Consider the following 17,094-nt stretch of genomic DNA (forward strand, 5'->3'; position numbering starts at 1 on the left):
ACCCATCACCAGGCTAACCCATCCTCCCACCCCCCTCCCCTCTAGAATCCTCAGTTTGTTTTTCAGAGTCCATTGTCTCTCATGGTTCGTCTACCCCTCCGATTTCCCCCCCTTCATTCTTTCCCTCCTGCTACCTTCTTTTTTTTTTTTTTTCTTAACATATATTGCATTATTTGTTTCAGAGGTACAGATCTGAGATTCAACAGTCTTGCACAATTCACAGTGCTTACCAGAGCACATACCCCCCCCAGTGTCTATCACCCAGTCACCCCATCCCTCCCACCCCACCCCCCACTCCAGCAACCCTGTTTGTTTCCTGAGATTAAGAATTCCTCATATCAGTGAGGTCATATGATACATGTCTTTCTCTGACTTCTTTCTTTTTTTTTTTTTAAAGATTTTATTTATTTATTTGACGGAGAGAGGGAACACAAGCAAGGGGAGCAGCAGAGGGAGAAGCAGACTCCCCGCTGAGTTGGGAGCCTGACATGGGGCTCGATCCCAGGACCCTGGGATCATGACCTGAGCTGAAGGCAGACGCTTAACGACTGAGCCACCCAGGCGCCACTCTCTGACTTATTTCTAATAGCACCTCCTTTTATACGTATTATAGACTGTTCCATTTGGCCATTTGCCTTTTATTGTTGTTTAAAGTGTCTTTTTTTTTTTTTTTTTTGAGAGAGAGAGACACAGCGAGAGAGGGGATACAAGCAGGGGGAGTGGGAGAGGGAGAAGCTGAGCAGGGAGCCTGATGCGGGGCTCCATCCCAGGACCCTGGGATCATGACCTGAGCTGAAGGCAGACGCTTCACCGACTGATCCACCCAGGCGCCCCTTAAAGTGTCTTTTGATTAGAGAAGTTCTGCATCTGTACCTAGTCAGATTTGTCAGTCATTTCTTTTATGGTTGATGCGTATGTGCTTAGAAAGACCTATCACCGGAGTATATGGGATTATTGCCTGTACTTTTTCTTTGTTTATTTATAGCATTACTTTTAACTCTTTAATCCATTTGTAATTAACTTTGTAGGGTGTGACTCATAGGGCAGAATGGGTTTTTCCCCAAATAGTTGAATAATCCACCTTCTTTACATTGATTAGAAATACCCAAACTGGGGCGCCTGGGTGGCTCAATCGGTTAAGCGGCTGCCTTCAGCTTAGGTCATGATCCCAGGGTCCTGGGATCGAGCCCTGCATTGGGCTCCCTGCTCAGCGGAGAGCCTGCTCCCTCTCCCTCTGCCTGCCGCTCTGCTTGCTTGTGCTATCTATTTCTGTTAAATAAATAAATAAAAATCTTAAAAAAAAACAAACCCAAACTTATGTTCATAGAGTTTAATGAAAAACAAAAGAATTCATGTCTTATATGAAGGTGGGTCATAGCATTTATGTAAACCTTTTTACTTAGGAAGAGTCCTTTTCTTATTTAATTATTTTCTAAAGACATTTTATTAAATAGTAGCAGGGTCCTGTAGTTACTTGAAGCTATTCAATATCAACTCTGGGTTATGATGAACTGAGACTGCATTCTCAGTTTGTAGTTATTAGGATTTATGCCTGTTCCTCGCTGTATGATATGAAAACCTCTTTGTACCTTCATTTCTCATGGACAGACTTGGGAATTCTGTACCTGGTCACGTGGCTGGGTCATGTGGAATTTGTGAATTTGTTACACAATTACTTAATTATTGCTTGCTGGAATATTTCCTTTTTTTGGGCATCTGATATTCCTAATGAGACCCTTGGGTCTGATAGGAATTTGCATTTCACTTTTATTTATTGCTAGGATTAAGATAACCACAGTTTATTAAGCATTTATTATGTACTCTAAGGACTTGGGGAGCTTCTCTTGAATCCTCTAATAACCCAGTGAGGTGGACATTATTTATTCTTACTCTTTATAGATATGGAAGCTGATCCTCACAGAGATTAAGTAGAAGCTAGAAACCAGCAGTGTTGTATTTTGAATCCAGATTTCTTTTAACTCCAGAGCCTGGACCCTTAACCACCATAATATTTTGCCTTAGTATATTTTTTGTTTAGGGTAGTAATTTTTTAGAATGTGGGAGAAAAGCCTTTAAAATGTTTCTTTCCCTCTTCTTACTGAGGTTTACTGAAAGCTATTCAGATGATGATTCAAATATGGAAGACTACCCAGATCCACAGGTAAGCCAGACATTTAATGGACCCACTTTGATTTTCTTTTTTTTTAATTATTATGAGCCCTCCTTAAAAAAATCAGTGTGGAATAGAATCAGAGACTTTGAACATCTCCATCAATAAATAATTAAAATACTTCTGTGTATAGTGTTGAAGAAATCTCCAGATGGCTATCTTTTCAGTATTTGTGTTTATAGCCTATTTCATAGGGAAAAAGGGGAAGGGAGTGGCCAGAAATAAGGGCACTGGGAAGAGAAAGGGGAATTAACAGTAAAAATTGAGAAAAGGATACATTTTCTACCAAAGGGCTGGCATTGCCAAGAAGTAGGTTTCAATTAAAGGGAAATGTAGAAATAATATACTAGATGATTTTTCTTTTAAAGATTTTATTTGAGAGAGAGGATGAGAGAGAGAGAGAGCACGAGAGGCGGGAGGGTCAGAGGAGGCTGAGCAGGGAGCCTGATGTGGGACTCAATCCTGGGACTCCAGGATCATGACCTGAGCCCAAGGCAGTCGCTTAACCAGCTGAGCCACCCAGGCATCCCTGCTAGATCATTTGTAGCTTACTATTTTTTCCCCAACGGTAATTCAGTTTTTTAATTTATTAACAAAGTCAGGATGATAACGAGTTATTCTGATCCAGTATTGACTTGATGCGCTAGTAGTGACTCTCCTTGACAACCAGCTCATTTTTATACCTGATTCTTTTGTACTTTTTAAAAGCGAGCTTACTTACTTGGTTTTATTTAACTTCCATGTATGAATTGGTGCATTAACTTGAGGTGAAGGGGGGGACATTGTTTATGAACAGTAAATGTTTGAAGCGTCTTATTGTGGACCCCGGTGTTTTCCGGCTAAAATGCTATGAGAGAAGCTGTGGGGAGTGCAATGTACTGGTAACCAGCTTTCCACAAGGACCTGGGAGGAATTCATGCTGATGTCGTGTTTCTGCCAGGCAGCAAATCACATGAACAGCTCCCTGCTCTCCTTATATCGGAAAGGACATCCTGAATCTGTTTCAAGGACTCCCGAGATGAAGCCCAGAGAAACCACTGGCTCGAGCCCGTGGACACCTTCCGGAACACGCTCCATCCCCTTGAAGACCCCAACCAGAGGTTCTGAGGGAGGGTGGTTTATCGACAGAACTGGTGGAAAGATGGACGTGACAGATGAGAAGAGTAATCACAAGAAGCTAGGATCTGAGATAGAGGTATTTTTGTTGTGGAATTTAGCCCTAAGTAGTTGGAGCACATTACCCCCTTTTCCTGAATGTAGCATCAGCAGACTCTTGTGTTTCATGAAGGGCGTGGGGATTTGGAAGCACACAGAGAACGTGGGCATGTCCTGTTACTGCCACCGTTTCTGTCCAAGTCCAAGCCTTAACTACTTAAGTAATCTCCCCTCACTTTATTCTCCACACATAAATGTCGTTTTTTGGTTTGTTTGTTTTTTAAGATTTGATTTATTTGAGAGAGAGAGGGAGAGCACAGAGGGAGAGGGAGAAGCAGGCTCCCCGCTTAGCAGGGAGCCCAATGCGGGGCTGGATCCCAGGCCCCTGGCATCATGACCTGAGCTGAAGGCAGATGCTTCACAGACTGAGCCACCGAGGCGCCCCATAGATGTTGTTTTTACAAGTCAGATTGTTCTCATTCATGTATTAGAAATGGCTTCGTTCAGTCTAAAATCAAAGGCCTTATGGGGCACCTGGGTGGCTCAGATGGTTGAGCGTCTGCCTTCAGCTCAGGTCATGATCTCAGGGTCCTGGGATCGAGTCCCGCATCGGGTTCCCTGCTCAGTGCAGAGCCTGCTTCTCCCTCTCCCTCTGCCACTCCCTCTGCTTGTGCTCTTCTGTCTGTCTCTCTGTCAAATAAATAAATAAAATCTTTCAAAAAAAAAAAGGCCTTACAGTGGCCAGCAAAGCCGTGTGCGCGCAGCTGCCCTGCTGGCTCTTCAGTCATCTCCTCGGCCTCCATGGCCTTGGGTTGTTTCTAGAACACGCGACGCACGCTCACCTGGGCCTGTGCACTTGTGCTTCTGTCTGGAACTGTCCCCAGATTCCTGTGACTCACATCTTGTTTCCCTGGAATCTTGTCAGCATCCTTTCCTGATGTGTAAAATACCATGTCATTGGATACCATTTGCTTCATCTCCTTTTTGTCAGGCACTTAGGACCACTTAGAACTTGCTGTATAATTGTTTAGTTGGGTTTTTTCTTTGACTTTCTCCATTAGAATGTCCACTTCAGGGGAACAGGACCTTTGGTTTGTTTAATAATGTCTCCCTGGCTAATATGCAGCTAACAGGGGGCGTCTGGGTGGCTCAGTTGGTTGAAAGTCTGAATCTTGACTTGGCTTGGGTCATGATCTCAGGGTCCTGGGATCGAGCCCAGCATAGGGCTCTGCACTGGGCGTGGAGCCTGCTTGAGATTCTCTCCCTCTGCCCCCACTTGTGCATGCATGTGTGTGCTCTTTAAAACAAATAAAATCTTAAAAATAATAAAAAGAAATAAAATGCATCTGACGTGTAGTTGTCAGTTTGTTGAATTAGTGCCTGATGAGCCTTCCAAGGTGCGTTTACCAGTGCAAGTTAAAGAACAGGTACCTTGGGCATGTGTTACAGAAGGTTGGTCATTGTCGGAGGAAGGGAAGTTAGCGCGGAAGCAGCGTATGGCTCATTTTGAGCTTAGGGTAATGCTTTGAGGGGGCCTGCACAAATGGGTACACCACAAAAATGTACAGAATTAGTAGACACCCTTTTTTTAACCTAAGTTGAACTGTACCATACATAAAAGTAAAGCTGGATGAATTACCACAAAGTGAACACACTGGGCACCAACCTTAAATAGTTTTTAACACCCGAGAGAATGAGAGGATTCACAGTAATCTGCCCCACGATAGTCCCTGAGGACGCCCCTGGGGCTCACTGTCCAGCGTGGTAAGTGCTAGCCACGTGTGGCTCTTGAACATTGAAAATGCGGTTAGTGTGGCTCTTGAACATTCAAAATGTGGTTAGTGTAAATGAGGGACTGAATTTTTTTTTTTTTTATTTTTATTTTTCCAAAGATTTTTATCCATTTATTAGAGAGAGAGCGCACAAGCAGGGGGAGCAGCGGGGCAGAGGGAGAGGGAGAAGTGGGCTTCCCGCCGAGCAGGGAGCCTGTTGTGGGACTCGATCCCAGGACCCTGGGATCATGACCTGAGCCGAAGGCAGACGCTTAACGACTGAGCCACCCAGGTGCCCTAATCATCTGTTTTTAGAGAACATTATTGCAAAGGCTAAGGAAACAGCTTGACTCTTACGTTGAATCATACTTTTTTATGGCTTTCAAAGCAGCTCTGTAGTCCTGTTTAATTTAGTGATTCATTAGACATCACGTGAAGACCCACTGGTGAAAGGCTCGGTGAGAAGTACAAGATGAACGTTAGTGTTTCATCTCTAGAAGCTCACAGTTCCGTGAAAGACACAGAAGTGCTCACATACAAGGCAGATCATGGCAGGCTATCCTGCACTTGCAAATTCAGTGTTCTGGGAGTGTGAGTAAGAGGTTAATTCTAACTGGAGGAGTCTGGAAAGGAAGTTTTCACGTGCGGGATAGAAACTGAGCTTTCAGCTGCAGAAAAGAAGGCCGATCCGCAGCAAAGACCATGCCTGAGCACGGAGGTTGGGCATAGGTGCCAGTGCCCGGCCGGGAATGCTTTATTTTCAGTCATGCCCGTGTTGAAGGAAACATCACTGGTATTGTGATGTCAAGCAAGGCATGTTGAGATTTCTTTTCTTTCCAGGATCCCAAAGATGCTTCTCTTCTGGAGTGTAGTGAAAAAAGGAAAGTCAGGCTGAAGAGCAAAGGAAGCAAAAGGAAGAAAGACCTTCAGGAAGCAGATGGAGAAATAGAAGCTGTCCTGCAGCAGAAAGGTGAGCTGCGAGTCCTGGGGGCTGGGGCGGGGAGGTGGGGGGGTGGGATGGGCTTCGGGAGCGGCGTGCTCCGTTCCAGCCCTTGTGCTCGGGGTACCTGCCATGTGCAGTGATGTCTATAAGAAAAGCCTTCAGTGACCCATAGACCTCGGTTTGCTGAGACATTATTCAATAGAACTCTGAATTACTACTGAATCACTAATGTTTCCTTCTCCTCTTTTGTGTACCAGCTAAAGCCAAGGGGCTAGAGTTACAGGTCTCCAAGGTGAAGTTTGAAGATGTTGGAGGCAATGATACGACGTTAAAGGTTAGTTTGAGTGCAGAATTTACTCAGATGAGCTTATTGCCGCTTTGTTTCTGGTAGGAACTGGGGGTGGAAAGGAGCCTGGGTGAGGGGAGAAGGGCAACCCTGGCTTGTACCTTCAGGGTGCTGAGGGGTAAAGGAAGAGTAGCACCTTCCACTTTTCCACCACGGGGATCATGGTGTGTGGAAGATGCGTGCTTTGTGGGTGATACTGCTTTAGCAGAAGTGAGTGACGGTTACTGTTTACTGAGCGTCTGCTCTGTTCCAGTTAACCACGAGTCGCGTCTGCGAGGCTGTGAGGTAGATGTTATGACAGCTGGGAGAAGGGGTGCGGAGAGGTTCCTGCTGGAGTCCGTTAGGCACCAGAGCTGGGCTTCAGACCGGGCTTCCAGCTTGCCAAAAGAATAGACTTTCCTTCCACGCGGATTCTTTCTCCTCTTGGGCCGAGAAAGACTTCTTTCCTGTCCGTTCCCTCCAGGAGGTGTGCAAGATGCTCATCCACATGCGTCACCCCGAGGTGTACCACCATCTGGGCGCCACCCCGCCGCGCGGAGTCCTCCTTCACGGGCCGCCAGGCTGCGGGAAGACGTTGCTCGCACATGCCGTTGCCGGGGTGAGGTTTGCCCGCATGCCTTTGCTTCGGTTGCTTTTGTTCCGTGTGTCCTTGTTCCTCTTCGGTCAGCTTGAACCAGACGTGGCATATTCTCCGGAGGACCGGCCCCTCTGCATTTCTACCCATCCTGCTGCCGTTCATGAGATGCTGTTGCTTCAGAGCAGTCAGTTATTTAGACGGCAGGGGCTGGGTGGGAAGCAAGGTGATGGGGCCTAAACACCCTTCTTGCAGCACGCAGTTTGTTTCAGTTACTTCTCTTTCCCTTTAAGCCAGTGGTTCTCAGAAGCAGTAAATGAGAAAACTAAGGATTGTATTGTTTTTTCCAGAACTAAATTTACTCAAAATTTCTATTCGAGTCATATTCTTATACTTTTTTTTTTTAGATTTTTTTTTCTTAATTTTTAAATAATCTTTACACCCAGCGTGGGGCTCAAACTCATGACCCCGAGATCAGGAGTCACATACTCACTGACTGAGTCAGCCAGGCGCCCCATGTTCTTGTACTGTTTAGTGTGAAAATAGCCTTTCTAAAATGGTGATCATACTTAGGTGGCAAAATGAAAAGGTAGCCATCTTATTTTTGTCCTATCAGATTTTTCAGAAACTGTGTTGGGTGGTAAAATGCACAACGTCTGAGTGACTACAGTTTGAAGAATAGTGTTTTATACCAGTGACGAATAGGTTAGTGCTCTGTGCAGGGAGCTCGTTCTTACAGGAGAACTAATGGATTTGCCTCATTGGTTCCTTTGTTGAGTAAACGGTCGTGTGACCGCCGCATGGCAGACGTTGAAACAGGGATGAGTGCAGCAAACTCAGTCTCGTAGGAGAGGCCGCGTGAGGCAGCCATCACCCAAGCAAACGACCGCAGTCACGGCAGTCACGAGTGGGGGACTCGGGGTGCAGCACGCGGGCGGTGTCTCTGTGGGACTCCCGTGGCTGACACGGTGATTTTCAGAACAGGTAGGAGTAGAACGAGCAGGCTGGATGCCGTGTGTGCCACGGGTGGGGCATGGGGCGGGGGGCGGCAGTGGCACTTGCCCCTCCTTCACTTCGGGAACCTGTCTTCTGAAGGATACCAGGCTCCTTCCCTGGGGGCCTGGTGACACGTGCCAGTCGGGCCAGTGGGACACAACTGTGTCACGACCCCTCCGATCCTTTCCAGCAGAGAAATAACTGGAATTGTTCTGGCTCAGTCTAAGCAGGGGGAGCCTATCTCTGGAGAGTCAAGACCCTTTACTCCGAAGAGTTGACAAACGGGGTTGCACAGTGCCTTCAGTAAAGTAAAAACAAGTGGCCGGGGCGCCTGGGGGGCTCAGTCGGTGACGTGTCTGTCTTCGGCTCATGTCATGATCTCAGGGTCCTGGGATCAAGACCTAAAACCGTAGATTTTTAAATAATGTTTCTCATCAGACCAACACAAAAAGATGAAGTTTCTCAGAAAATTGGGCATTTAAAGAATGAAATTTTGAGGGGTGCCCCGGGTGGTCAGTTGAGTGTCTGCCTTCGGCTCAGGTCATGATCCCAGGCTCCTGTGATTGAGCCCCTCATCGGGCTCCCTGCTCAGTCTGCTTCTCCCTCTCCCTCTGCCTTCCACTACCTCTGTTTGTGCTCTCTCTCTCTCTCTCTCTCTCTCTGTCAAATAAATAAAATCTTAAAAAAATATATTTAAAAAACATAAAATTTTGAGAGAGGGACTGAATGAGGAACAGATAGGGAAGATAAATTCTGACAATGTGGTGATTCTTTCACGTATTTCTATCCAGGAACTGGACCTCCCGATTCTGAAGGTAGCTGCCACAGAGATTGTGTCCGGAGTATCTGGGGAGTCTGAGCAGAAGCTGAGGGAGCTGTTTGAGCAGGCCGTGGTGAGTCCGACCCACATCGGGTCGTCGAGTCACCTGTGGTTATGACAGAGAACTCGCGATGGCTAAATACTTAAAGTAGATGCACGGTACAGACTGTTGGCCAAATTAATCTGTTGAATCTGCTGTCAGGCAGAACTGTAATTGGCAAGGAGTTCCGGGTTGTCATAGCCACTGGGTATATGTTGAAAATAGATTATCCTGGTGGTATTTCCTTTCACTTTTACTTCCCCCAAATTAAGTTTAGCAAATAGCTTGTAAGTTGTGTGAAAATTGTTCATCTTTAGGATTATCACATTATAAAAGTAGCCATAGAAATGCCAGGATAAACTCTTCTCTGTTTGCCTAATTGAACCAGTGAAAAGAAAATCCTGTTAACAGAGAAATTACAGATCGGATTTTATCCTAACTGTAAATCCTGCTGTTAAAACGTGAATGACAGCAGATGCTCAGTAAACACAGGGTCTGCCCCTCTCTACCAGTCCCTATTACCTGATGGAACAGAGCACGCTTGGGTGTGTGGGTCAGAGAACAAAAAACGGTCCAAGCGGATCACGTGGTTCTTTGTTGAGAACTGTAGGCTTTCCTCCGGCTGAATTCTGATGACCATCACTTACTTTCTTACTCTTTTTCTCACTGAGTTTTTCTGGTCCTGGGCAGATACTGTTGTCCTCGCCCCCGAGACCTTTGCTGTCTGTGACCTGACTCCGTACCTGGGTGCTGTCTGTAGCAGTCCTCGCTGCTCCCGTGCCCGAGTCGTCACCGGGAGGATTGGGAAGCGAGCCGGCTAGTGATGGGCCAGATCTTCCCTATAAATTGCCGTGGTCCCCGTGGTGTTGAGACACCTTAGCTGGGCTGAGAGTCTGACCCTTAGCTTGATCAGTGTCACTGAAGAACTAGGAATGAGCGTGCTGGTGATTGCATCTCTCGATATTTTTATTTAAATTTTTCATGTTAACTGATCTTCCTCTCTTTTTGTTTGTTTTTATTGTGGTAAAACATGTTAAACTTGCCATTTTAAACATTTTTAAGAGTACAGTTCTGTGATTGTAGTAAGACACTCACGCGTTGTGTGACTGTCACCCCCAGCATCTCCCCAGCCTGAACGCATGCTCTCGGGCCACCGACCTGCGCCTTCCCTCCCCAGCCCCCGGCCGCCGTGGCTCTGCTCCCGGCAGTTGGTGCTTCTGTCTGAACCTCCTGTCTCCACTCTGTCCAGTCTGCGCCTTGAAGAACACGCACGGGGAGGGTGCTCGTCGTCCACACAGCGTACCAGGGACTCCCCTCCCTCCCTTCCTCAGCGCGGTCCTCACGGCCGCTGCTGGTTCTCTGGCTCAGCGTGTGCTCACTCACTGGTCGTACCTCGTAGCATCGAGGATATGCCTCGTTGATGAAAGAATTTCAGTGACTTGCTCACCACAAAGCACGGGTGGATGAGAGGGTTGGAAGCGTGGTAGCCTGTGTGCAGTCTCTCCCCGCCCTCTGTGCAGCATCTTAAGTCCGATGAAAGCAGAAGTGATAACGCCAGGAACTGCCTTCTTGAGTGCTGCTCGTTTGCTGAACGACCCGCGGATTCCAGGATTCTTTAAAACATACAGACTGAACTATGCTGCAGTGTGGGGAATGTCTTTATGATTGTCTTCTGTGATACTTTTATTTCCAGTCAAACGCACCCTGTGTCCTTTTTATTGATGAAATTGATGCTATTACCCCCAAGAGAGAAGTTGCTTCAAAAGACATGGAACGAAGAATTGTAGCCCAGCTCCTCACCTGCATGGATGGTCAGTTTAAAATAATTCATTTTCAGATAATAAATTGTGGGGTTTTTTAATAGTGTAAGTAACGTGAGGATATGAGACATTTGGGTAGAATAACACTGAGAGTAAAAAATCCTTTTCCTAAAAGATTGTCTTGTTAATTTTTTGGAGTACATCTTATGGTTATTTTAATGCGTTTATACATACACACAAGCACTAACATTGTTTTGCTTCTTACAATGCTGTGATTGCACCATTCACATTGTTCTGTGACTTGCTTTGTGTATCTTAATGCTCCTTCTTGGAAACGTGGCTGTTTTAATGCATTTAAATTTACCTTTTAACTGCTGTCTGGTATTCTTTTTTTTTTTTTTAACTAAGGTATAATGTATTATTTGTTTCAGAGGTACAGGTCTGTGATTCATCCGTCTTGCACAATTCACAGCACTCACCATAAGCACATACCCTCCCCAATGTCCATCACCCAGCCACCCCATGCCTCCCACCCCCGCTCCACTCCAGCAACCCTCAGTTTGTTTCCTGAAATTAAGAGTCTCTTATGGTTTGTCTCCCTCTCTGGTTTCGTCTTGCTTCATTTTTTCCTCCCTTCCCCTATGATCCTCTGTCTTGTTTCTCAAATTCCTCATGTGCTACGTGGTATTCTTTAGGACAGGTTTATTATATTGAACATAAGCATTCCCATTTTGATAAATGTTTAAGTTGTTTTGTTTTTTGCTTTACAAGAAGCTGTAGGGAATCTCCTAAGTGGGCCTGTTTGGTGCATACATATTTTTCTAGGATAAATACTAAAAATTAAGGTGATGGTTAAGGGTTATACACTTTAAATTTTGTGGGAAATGGCAAACTGACTTCAGAAGGGTTTGCAGTGTGCACTTCCCCATCCTCTGAGACGCCCTGTGTCCAGGTCCCTCCATGACCCCGACTGTCACCGTATTCTCATGATTGATAGGTTGGTGGTGATGATGGAGATCTCACCTTGTTCTTCTTTGCATTTCCCTGTTTTCACTGGAGGTTGATCGTCTTTCCATATTTCTTGACTATGTGTATCACTCCAAATCCCTTTCTCAGCCTGTGCTGTGTTACTGAATTTTTTAAAATTGGTTTGAAGGAATATTTTAGTTTGTTATGGAAGCAGATTCCTTGTTAAATGTATCGCATTTATTTCCTCCCAGTCTGTAACTTATTTTTCAGTTTTGTTCATTCGTTTTTAGATAGAAATTTGGAGGGAAGGTAGATACACTTTTGGAACTAAATCCTGCCTCTGGTGAAATACTGTGGGGTTTCCGTACACAAGATAATTTGAAGTAGGACAGGTTTTGGGCTCCTTGTGGTGCTGGTTGCAGGTTGCTTATTCTGCTCCTTTATTTTCCCGTAGTAAAGTTTTCTTGCCATGCTTTGAGGTCTCTGTTCTGAATTACCATATCGAAGCTACAGTGTTACCCGTTATAAGATACGTGGTTCTCTAAGAAGGAGAGAGACACCAGCAGTCATACTGAGACACGGTGCCTATCCCATGATGGTAGAAGCATTCTGATTTCAGAGATTTTACAATGTGGAAGAAAGGAACAAACACAGGGACTAGGCAGATTACCCATTACTAGAGCTTTACTGAAAGTTGGGGTTAGTTGGGGTTTCCAGTGTGTGTGTGTGTGTGTTTTAGGGTCCCCTCTGCGAACAGGACAGAGAAAACATTCAGCAGTTCAGCGGACACAGTCATGCCCCAAGTAGTCTGTCCCAGGTGGTGGTTTTTCCCCTCCAGTTTGAGAATTTTTTAAAAAATATTAATTCAGAGTTTAACAAATTTGAATTTTAATAATTTGAAACTTTTAAGTAAATTATTTTAAACAAGGTAACAAGGAGACCACTGAAGACTAATTTTACCTAATTTCAGAAACTTAAACTTGGGCATAACTCTAATTATTAAGAGCTGGAAAGCATCTTAAAATATTATCTTGTCCATGAGGAAAGCGATGAACAGTGAGCCAGGACCTGTATTCAGTGGATCATTGGCAGAGCCTGGGCTAGGCTCCAGATGTCTACACACACATATATGGCTGATGGGCTGTCTGCAAATGCGTGCTTTGTTTAGGAGACCTGGTGCCCCACAGACAGGTTTTGTTCTGTGTAGAAAGAAAGACGACTTTGCTTTTTCCATAATATTCCAAAATTCAAACTTGTGGCTAATGTAATGTCAGTTTAACATGATCATATCATATTGGGGAAGAGGGAGAAGAAGAATGGGATTTATCTTGAAGTCACTGGCAGGAGATGCCAGCCAGTCCTAGGTGAGGTCTGATTTTTTATCTTTCATGCGTCAGGAAAAAATAGCATTTAACATAAGCGCTTCCGTTGCTGACTGTTGATTTCCTGTGGAAAGGTATTTTTCATGCCTGAAGATTTCACAGTTTTCCATGACTGTTCTCATTGAATTCTGTTACTGACCCCCGATAAGCTCAGAGTTCACCGAGACCACAGTGTCTGAGTGACCCAACCTGGAAGAAGGAAGCGCCCCTGGTCGCGGCTGTAGCTGTGGGTATTGGAGCCACGTGAGCCCGCCGGGGAGCAGCTCTGGCCCCGTCCCTGCCCTGGTGCAGGGCGCTCGGCGTAGCCAGAACGGCCTCACGGGAAGCACGTGTGCGGCTCATGATTACAAGGTGCCACCTCTTTTTCTTAGAGTGTTCGAGTTCAGTGGCCTCTCCTATCATGAATCTCTTCTTTGAGCTTTTATGCAGTTTTCAGAAAGTATTTAAGAGCCCTCTTGTCTCACTCAAGCCAAAATTTATCAAAGGAGTAGTCACTGTCAGCTAAGTGCAGGCTTGTGTTTCCGGTTTACACCACACCCTGTCCCTACTCGTCTGTCCCCGACATTTTACTGAGGCTAATCCTGTGACAGTCGTGGGGGAACCTCTCGTGGCCGCATCTGGTGGCTTTCAGCGCTCATCTGTCCGAACCTCTGTTCTTTAGTTTCCTCGTCTCTAAACCTACCTGTTACAGGGGTGGCGGGGGTTGGCCAAGGGACCAACTGCACCCTAGCGCCTGGCACGCAGCGAGCCTCCGGTGAGCGTCAGCACAGTGGTTCTCGAGAGCCTTCATGCCCATCGACCACCTCGTCCTGGGCGTTGTTGGCACGCGTGGCTTGAGTGCCAGTGCCCTCTTTGTGTCCTTGCTCTGGCTCTGCGGCAGCTCCTAGCCGTTCTCCTGTCCCTTAGACAGAGGCGGCCTGTAGGGCTTCCCACTTGCCCTTCTCGTCTTGCCTTCTGCCTGATGAGCAGCTCTTTAGGAAACAAGAATGCATCCGTAACCTCGATTTCTGATCAGTGTCACACTCCTCTTCCCGGCTGCCTGCCGGGTACCCCACGCTCTGTGTGCCCGGGCCAGACCCATTTCCCCTTTCTGTCCCTCTGCCCTCCTGTTTGCGTGCTCTCCACAGCATCACCTCCCTGCTTGTCCAGACCTTAGTGCTCCTGGTCTCTCCCCTCCCCTGGCCCTTCACACCTTCCTCGGGGAATGATTTAGTGCCCTGGGCTGCATTTGAAGCCTCGCCCTGCAGCTGGGCCTCTCCTGCTTCTTCCCCGCATTCCTGCCTTATTGTGTCCTTTGTCCCCTGATGGCTGCTATCAAATCACACTGAGCTCTGCTCCCCTCTGTTCCTCTCTACTTTTAGAATTGTCTTTCCAACACACACACATCTTCTGAGAAAAACCTTTCCTGGCCTCCTGTGGGCTAAGGAATATTCTACAGATTCCTCATGACCCAGCCATTAAGGTACTGAATTAGCATCCTCCTACCTTGTTACTGTTACCTGTGGGGAGTGTGACCTCAGACCTCAGGTCAGACCTCTGCTGCCCCCCCCCACCCGGCTCAGTGGAAAGAAGTAAGACTGGAAGGAGACCTGCTGGGACCTGCATTCTGCCATTCCTAAAACTGTCTCTAGATGACGCCAGAGCAATGGAAGACTATAGGTGCACACCTCCCCCACCCCCGCCATGTCCATGCCCCTTGGCTCTTTGGAGACCTGCACTGCGCGTTCTCTCCCAGACTCCCCGCTGCTGGGCGGCCCCCCTCTCTGAGCCCGCCACACACGTGTGTGCCTCTGCTGTCCCTCCCAGCCTCTGTTCATGCACAGCTTCATTAATGTGGACCTGCTTATGAATATCCTACTCCTCCTTCAAGGCTTTCCCTGAATGTGCCCGTGAATCCATGCTCTCTTCTGTTGTCTCACTATGACGCTCTATTTATACCCGTCGCCATGCGTCACAAGATTTGTTTGGTGGGTTTTTCAATAGACTGCAAGCTGCTTGAGGACGAAGTGTGTATTTATTCTCCTTGCGTCTTTCACGTAATGGATAATTAGTAAATGTTAGCTTTCTATGTGTATTGACGTCCAAACATGTACTACTCTCTAACCACTCACAAGACTTACATAAGCACCGTTGTCTGCCATCCTGGTGTCTTGGTCACCGCTCACCCTGTATCTGCTTCTTACCAGATCTGAATACCATGGCCACGACGGCCCGGGTCCTCGTCATTGGAGCCACCAACCGACCGGACGCCTTAGACCCTGCTTTGAGACGTGCAGGAAGGTTCGACCGAGAGATATGCCTCGGGATCCCAGACGAAGCCTCCAGGGAAAGGTACGCTCTTGAAAGATGAAGTTTGTGCGTTGCTGTGTCATCTGAACTGAATGCTTTGGAAACGAGGGCTGAGAAGTACCACATAGTTTCTTTCTTTGTTCTTGTGCCAGTAATGTTGGTTTGGAACCCACAGCTGGTGTCACTCAGTCGGCTGATCAGCTGAGGGATAGCGTGGGGAGCCGTGGAGCCGAGCCGTGCTCCCTGGCCCACATGGAGGTTACATCGAACTTTCACCTGTTGCGTTAACCTGCTTAAGACACAGGTGTCATGACAAAAGGCAGCCAGAGAGCTGAAAGCTGTGTGTGTTTGTTGCAGGACCAGCCTGTCCTAGTAGGTGGGGTCGAGTGTCCGTAGAGCAAAGAAAGCTCCACCAGTATGTCAGTAAGCAAAGACCACCCGGGAGGCACCGGTGAGGCTGAGGAGCGGAAATCTAGCAGAGAGGTCTGCTGGCCCACCCCGGCTCAGTGGATACATGGTGGCTTTTGGCTCAGGGTTCGTGACGCCAGTGTCAGCATCTGTGGTCCCCAGCAGCTTTCAGGAAGAGTGGTGTGTAGTGCGAGGAGACAGTCATGGGCTGGCGAGGGAGCTGCAGAGAAGGGGAGGCTCAGGGGATGCAGGACAGAGAAGTGCTCATTAGGCACGTGGGTGGGAGAGGCGGTGGGGAGAAGGCATTATCCTTCCTCTTTCCCGGCACGTAAGTCCTTCAGCTTTGGATTGTCGGCCAGTTTCTTCTTCCGTTGCCGTAGCCACAGTCGAGCACGTGCTGATTGTGTTCCCACACGCGTGGTCTTGCACAGTCACTTAGCCATTTAGGTTCGTCCACTCATGTTTAAACCCGTAGCACAGTGATATTTAACATTTCCGTGGTTAGTATTTATTCAGCAAACAGGTTGAGCATACGGCGTGTGCACATACCACTGTGGAGGGCGATACGACGAACGCAGAGAAGTAGGAGTCCTTGCTTTCAGGACGCATATGGTCCAGTAAGAGTTCTAGAAGTCAGGACTGTGTTCTTCCTCAAGCCTTTGTTTTGTCCAGAGCCCAAACAACATGGAGACATAGACAGAGCGGGGCCCATCTTTGCTGCTGGATAAAATCCTCTGTTCATCTGCCCAGTGTCCCTCATCGACAGAGTCCTTAAGGGCTTTTGTTGGTGGTTGTATTTTGAAAAATTTGAAGCCTACAGAAAAGTTAAAAGAGTAGTATGGTTAGTGTCTGTAAGCCCTTCAGCTGGATTTACCCCTCGCTAGCACTGTCCACACTTTCTTCAGCCTCTGGAGAAAATTATTTGTGTGCGTGTGTACCTTTTTATTTGCCAAGCCATTTGAAGGATGGTTGAAGACATGATGACACTTTAACCGTAAGTCCTCCTCCAACGTGACTGTCATTCTATGTCACACCATTCCAGGAAATTTAATACTGATGCAATAATACTATCTCAACGTACAGTCTGTTCTGATTTTCCAGTTGCCCCCAGGATGTCCCTGTGTAGTTGTTTGTGTAGTTTTGTGTTTCATCTAGAATCCACTCCGGGATCGAACCTGGCTGAGTCCACGTGACCCTGTAACCTCAGCCTGCCTCCTTGGGGAGGAAGCGCTTTCATGACGGTGGTGTTTTCCAGGTGCTGTGAAATTTGAACACTCCTGATTGTTGCCTCCTGGTGACAGTCAGGTTAGATGCTTTGGCAAGAATACGGCCTCGGGCGCCTGGGTGGCTCAGTTGGTTAAGCGACTGCCTTCGGCTCAGGTCATGATCCTGGAGTCCCGGGATCGAGTCCCGCATCGGGCTCCCTGCTCGGCAGGGAGTCTGCTTCTCCCTCTGACCCTCCTCCCTCTC

At 47.1% G+C, this 17,094-nt stretch overlaps 1 protein-coding gene across 1 annotated transcript in view; it reads left to right on the plus strand.

The window, feature by feature from the left end:
- Positions 1–17,094, plus strand: part of NVL (nuclear VCP like) — a 102,646-nt gene that overhangs the window by 10,828 nt on the left and 74,724 nt on the right. The window contains 8 exon segments of the mRNA XM_044915984.1: positions 2,104–2,161; positions 3,111–3,365; positions 5,938–6,067; positions 6,298–6,374; positions 6,850–6,984; positions 8,748–8,849; positions 10,510–10,627; positions 15,114–15,258. Coding sequence (XP_044771919.1) covers positions 2,104–2,161; positions 3,111–3,365; positions 5,938–6,067; positions 6,298–6,374; positions 6,850–6,984; positions 8,748–8,849; positions 10,510–10,627; positions 15,114–15,258 — 1,020 coding nt within the window.

The sequence above is a fragment of the Neomonachus schauinslandi genome, chromosome 6 (assembly GCF_002201575.2).
Source record: "Neomonachus schauinslandi chromosome 6, ASM220157v2, whole genome shotgun sequence".
In the NCBI taxonomy this organism is placed as follows: Eukaryota; Metazoa; Chordata; class Mammalia; order Carnivora; family Phocidae; genus Neomonachus; species Neomonachus schauinslandi.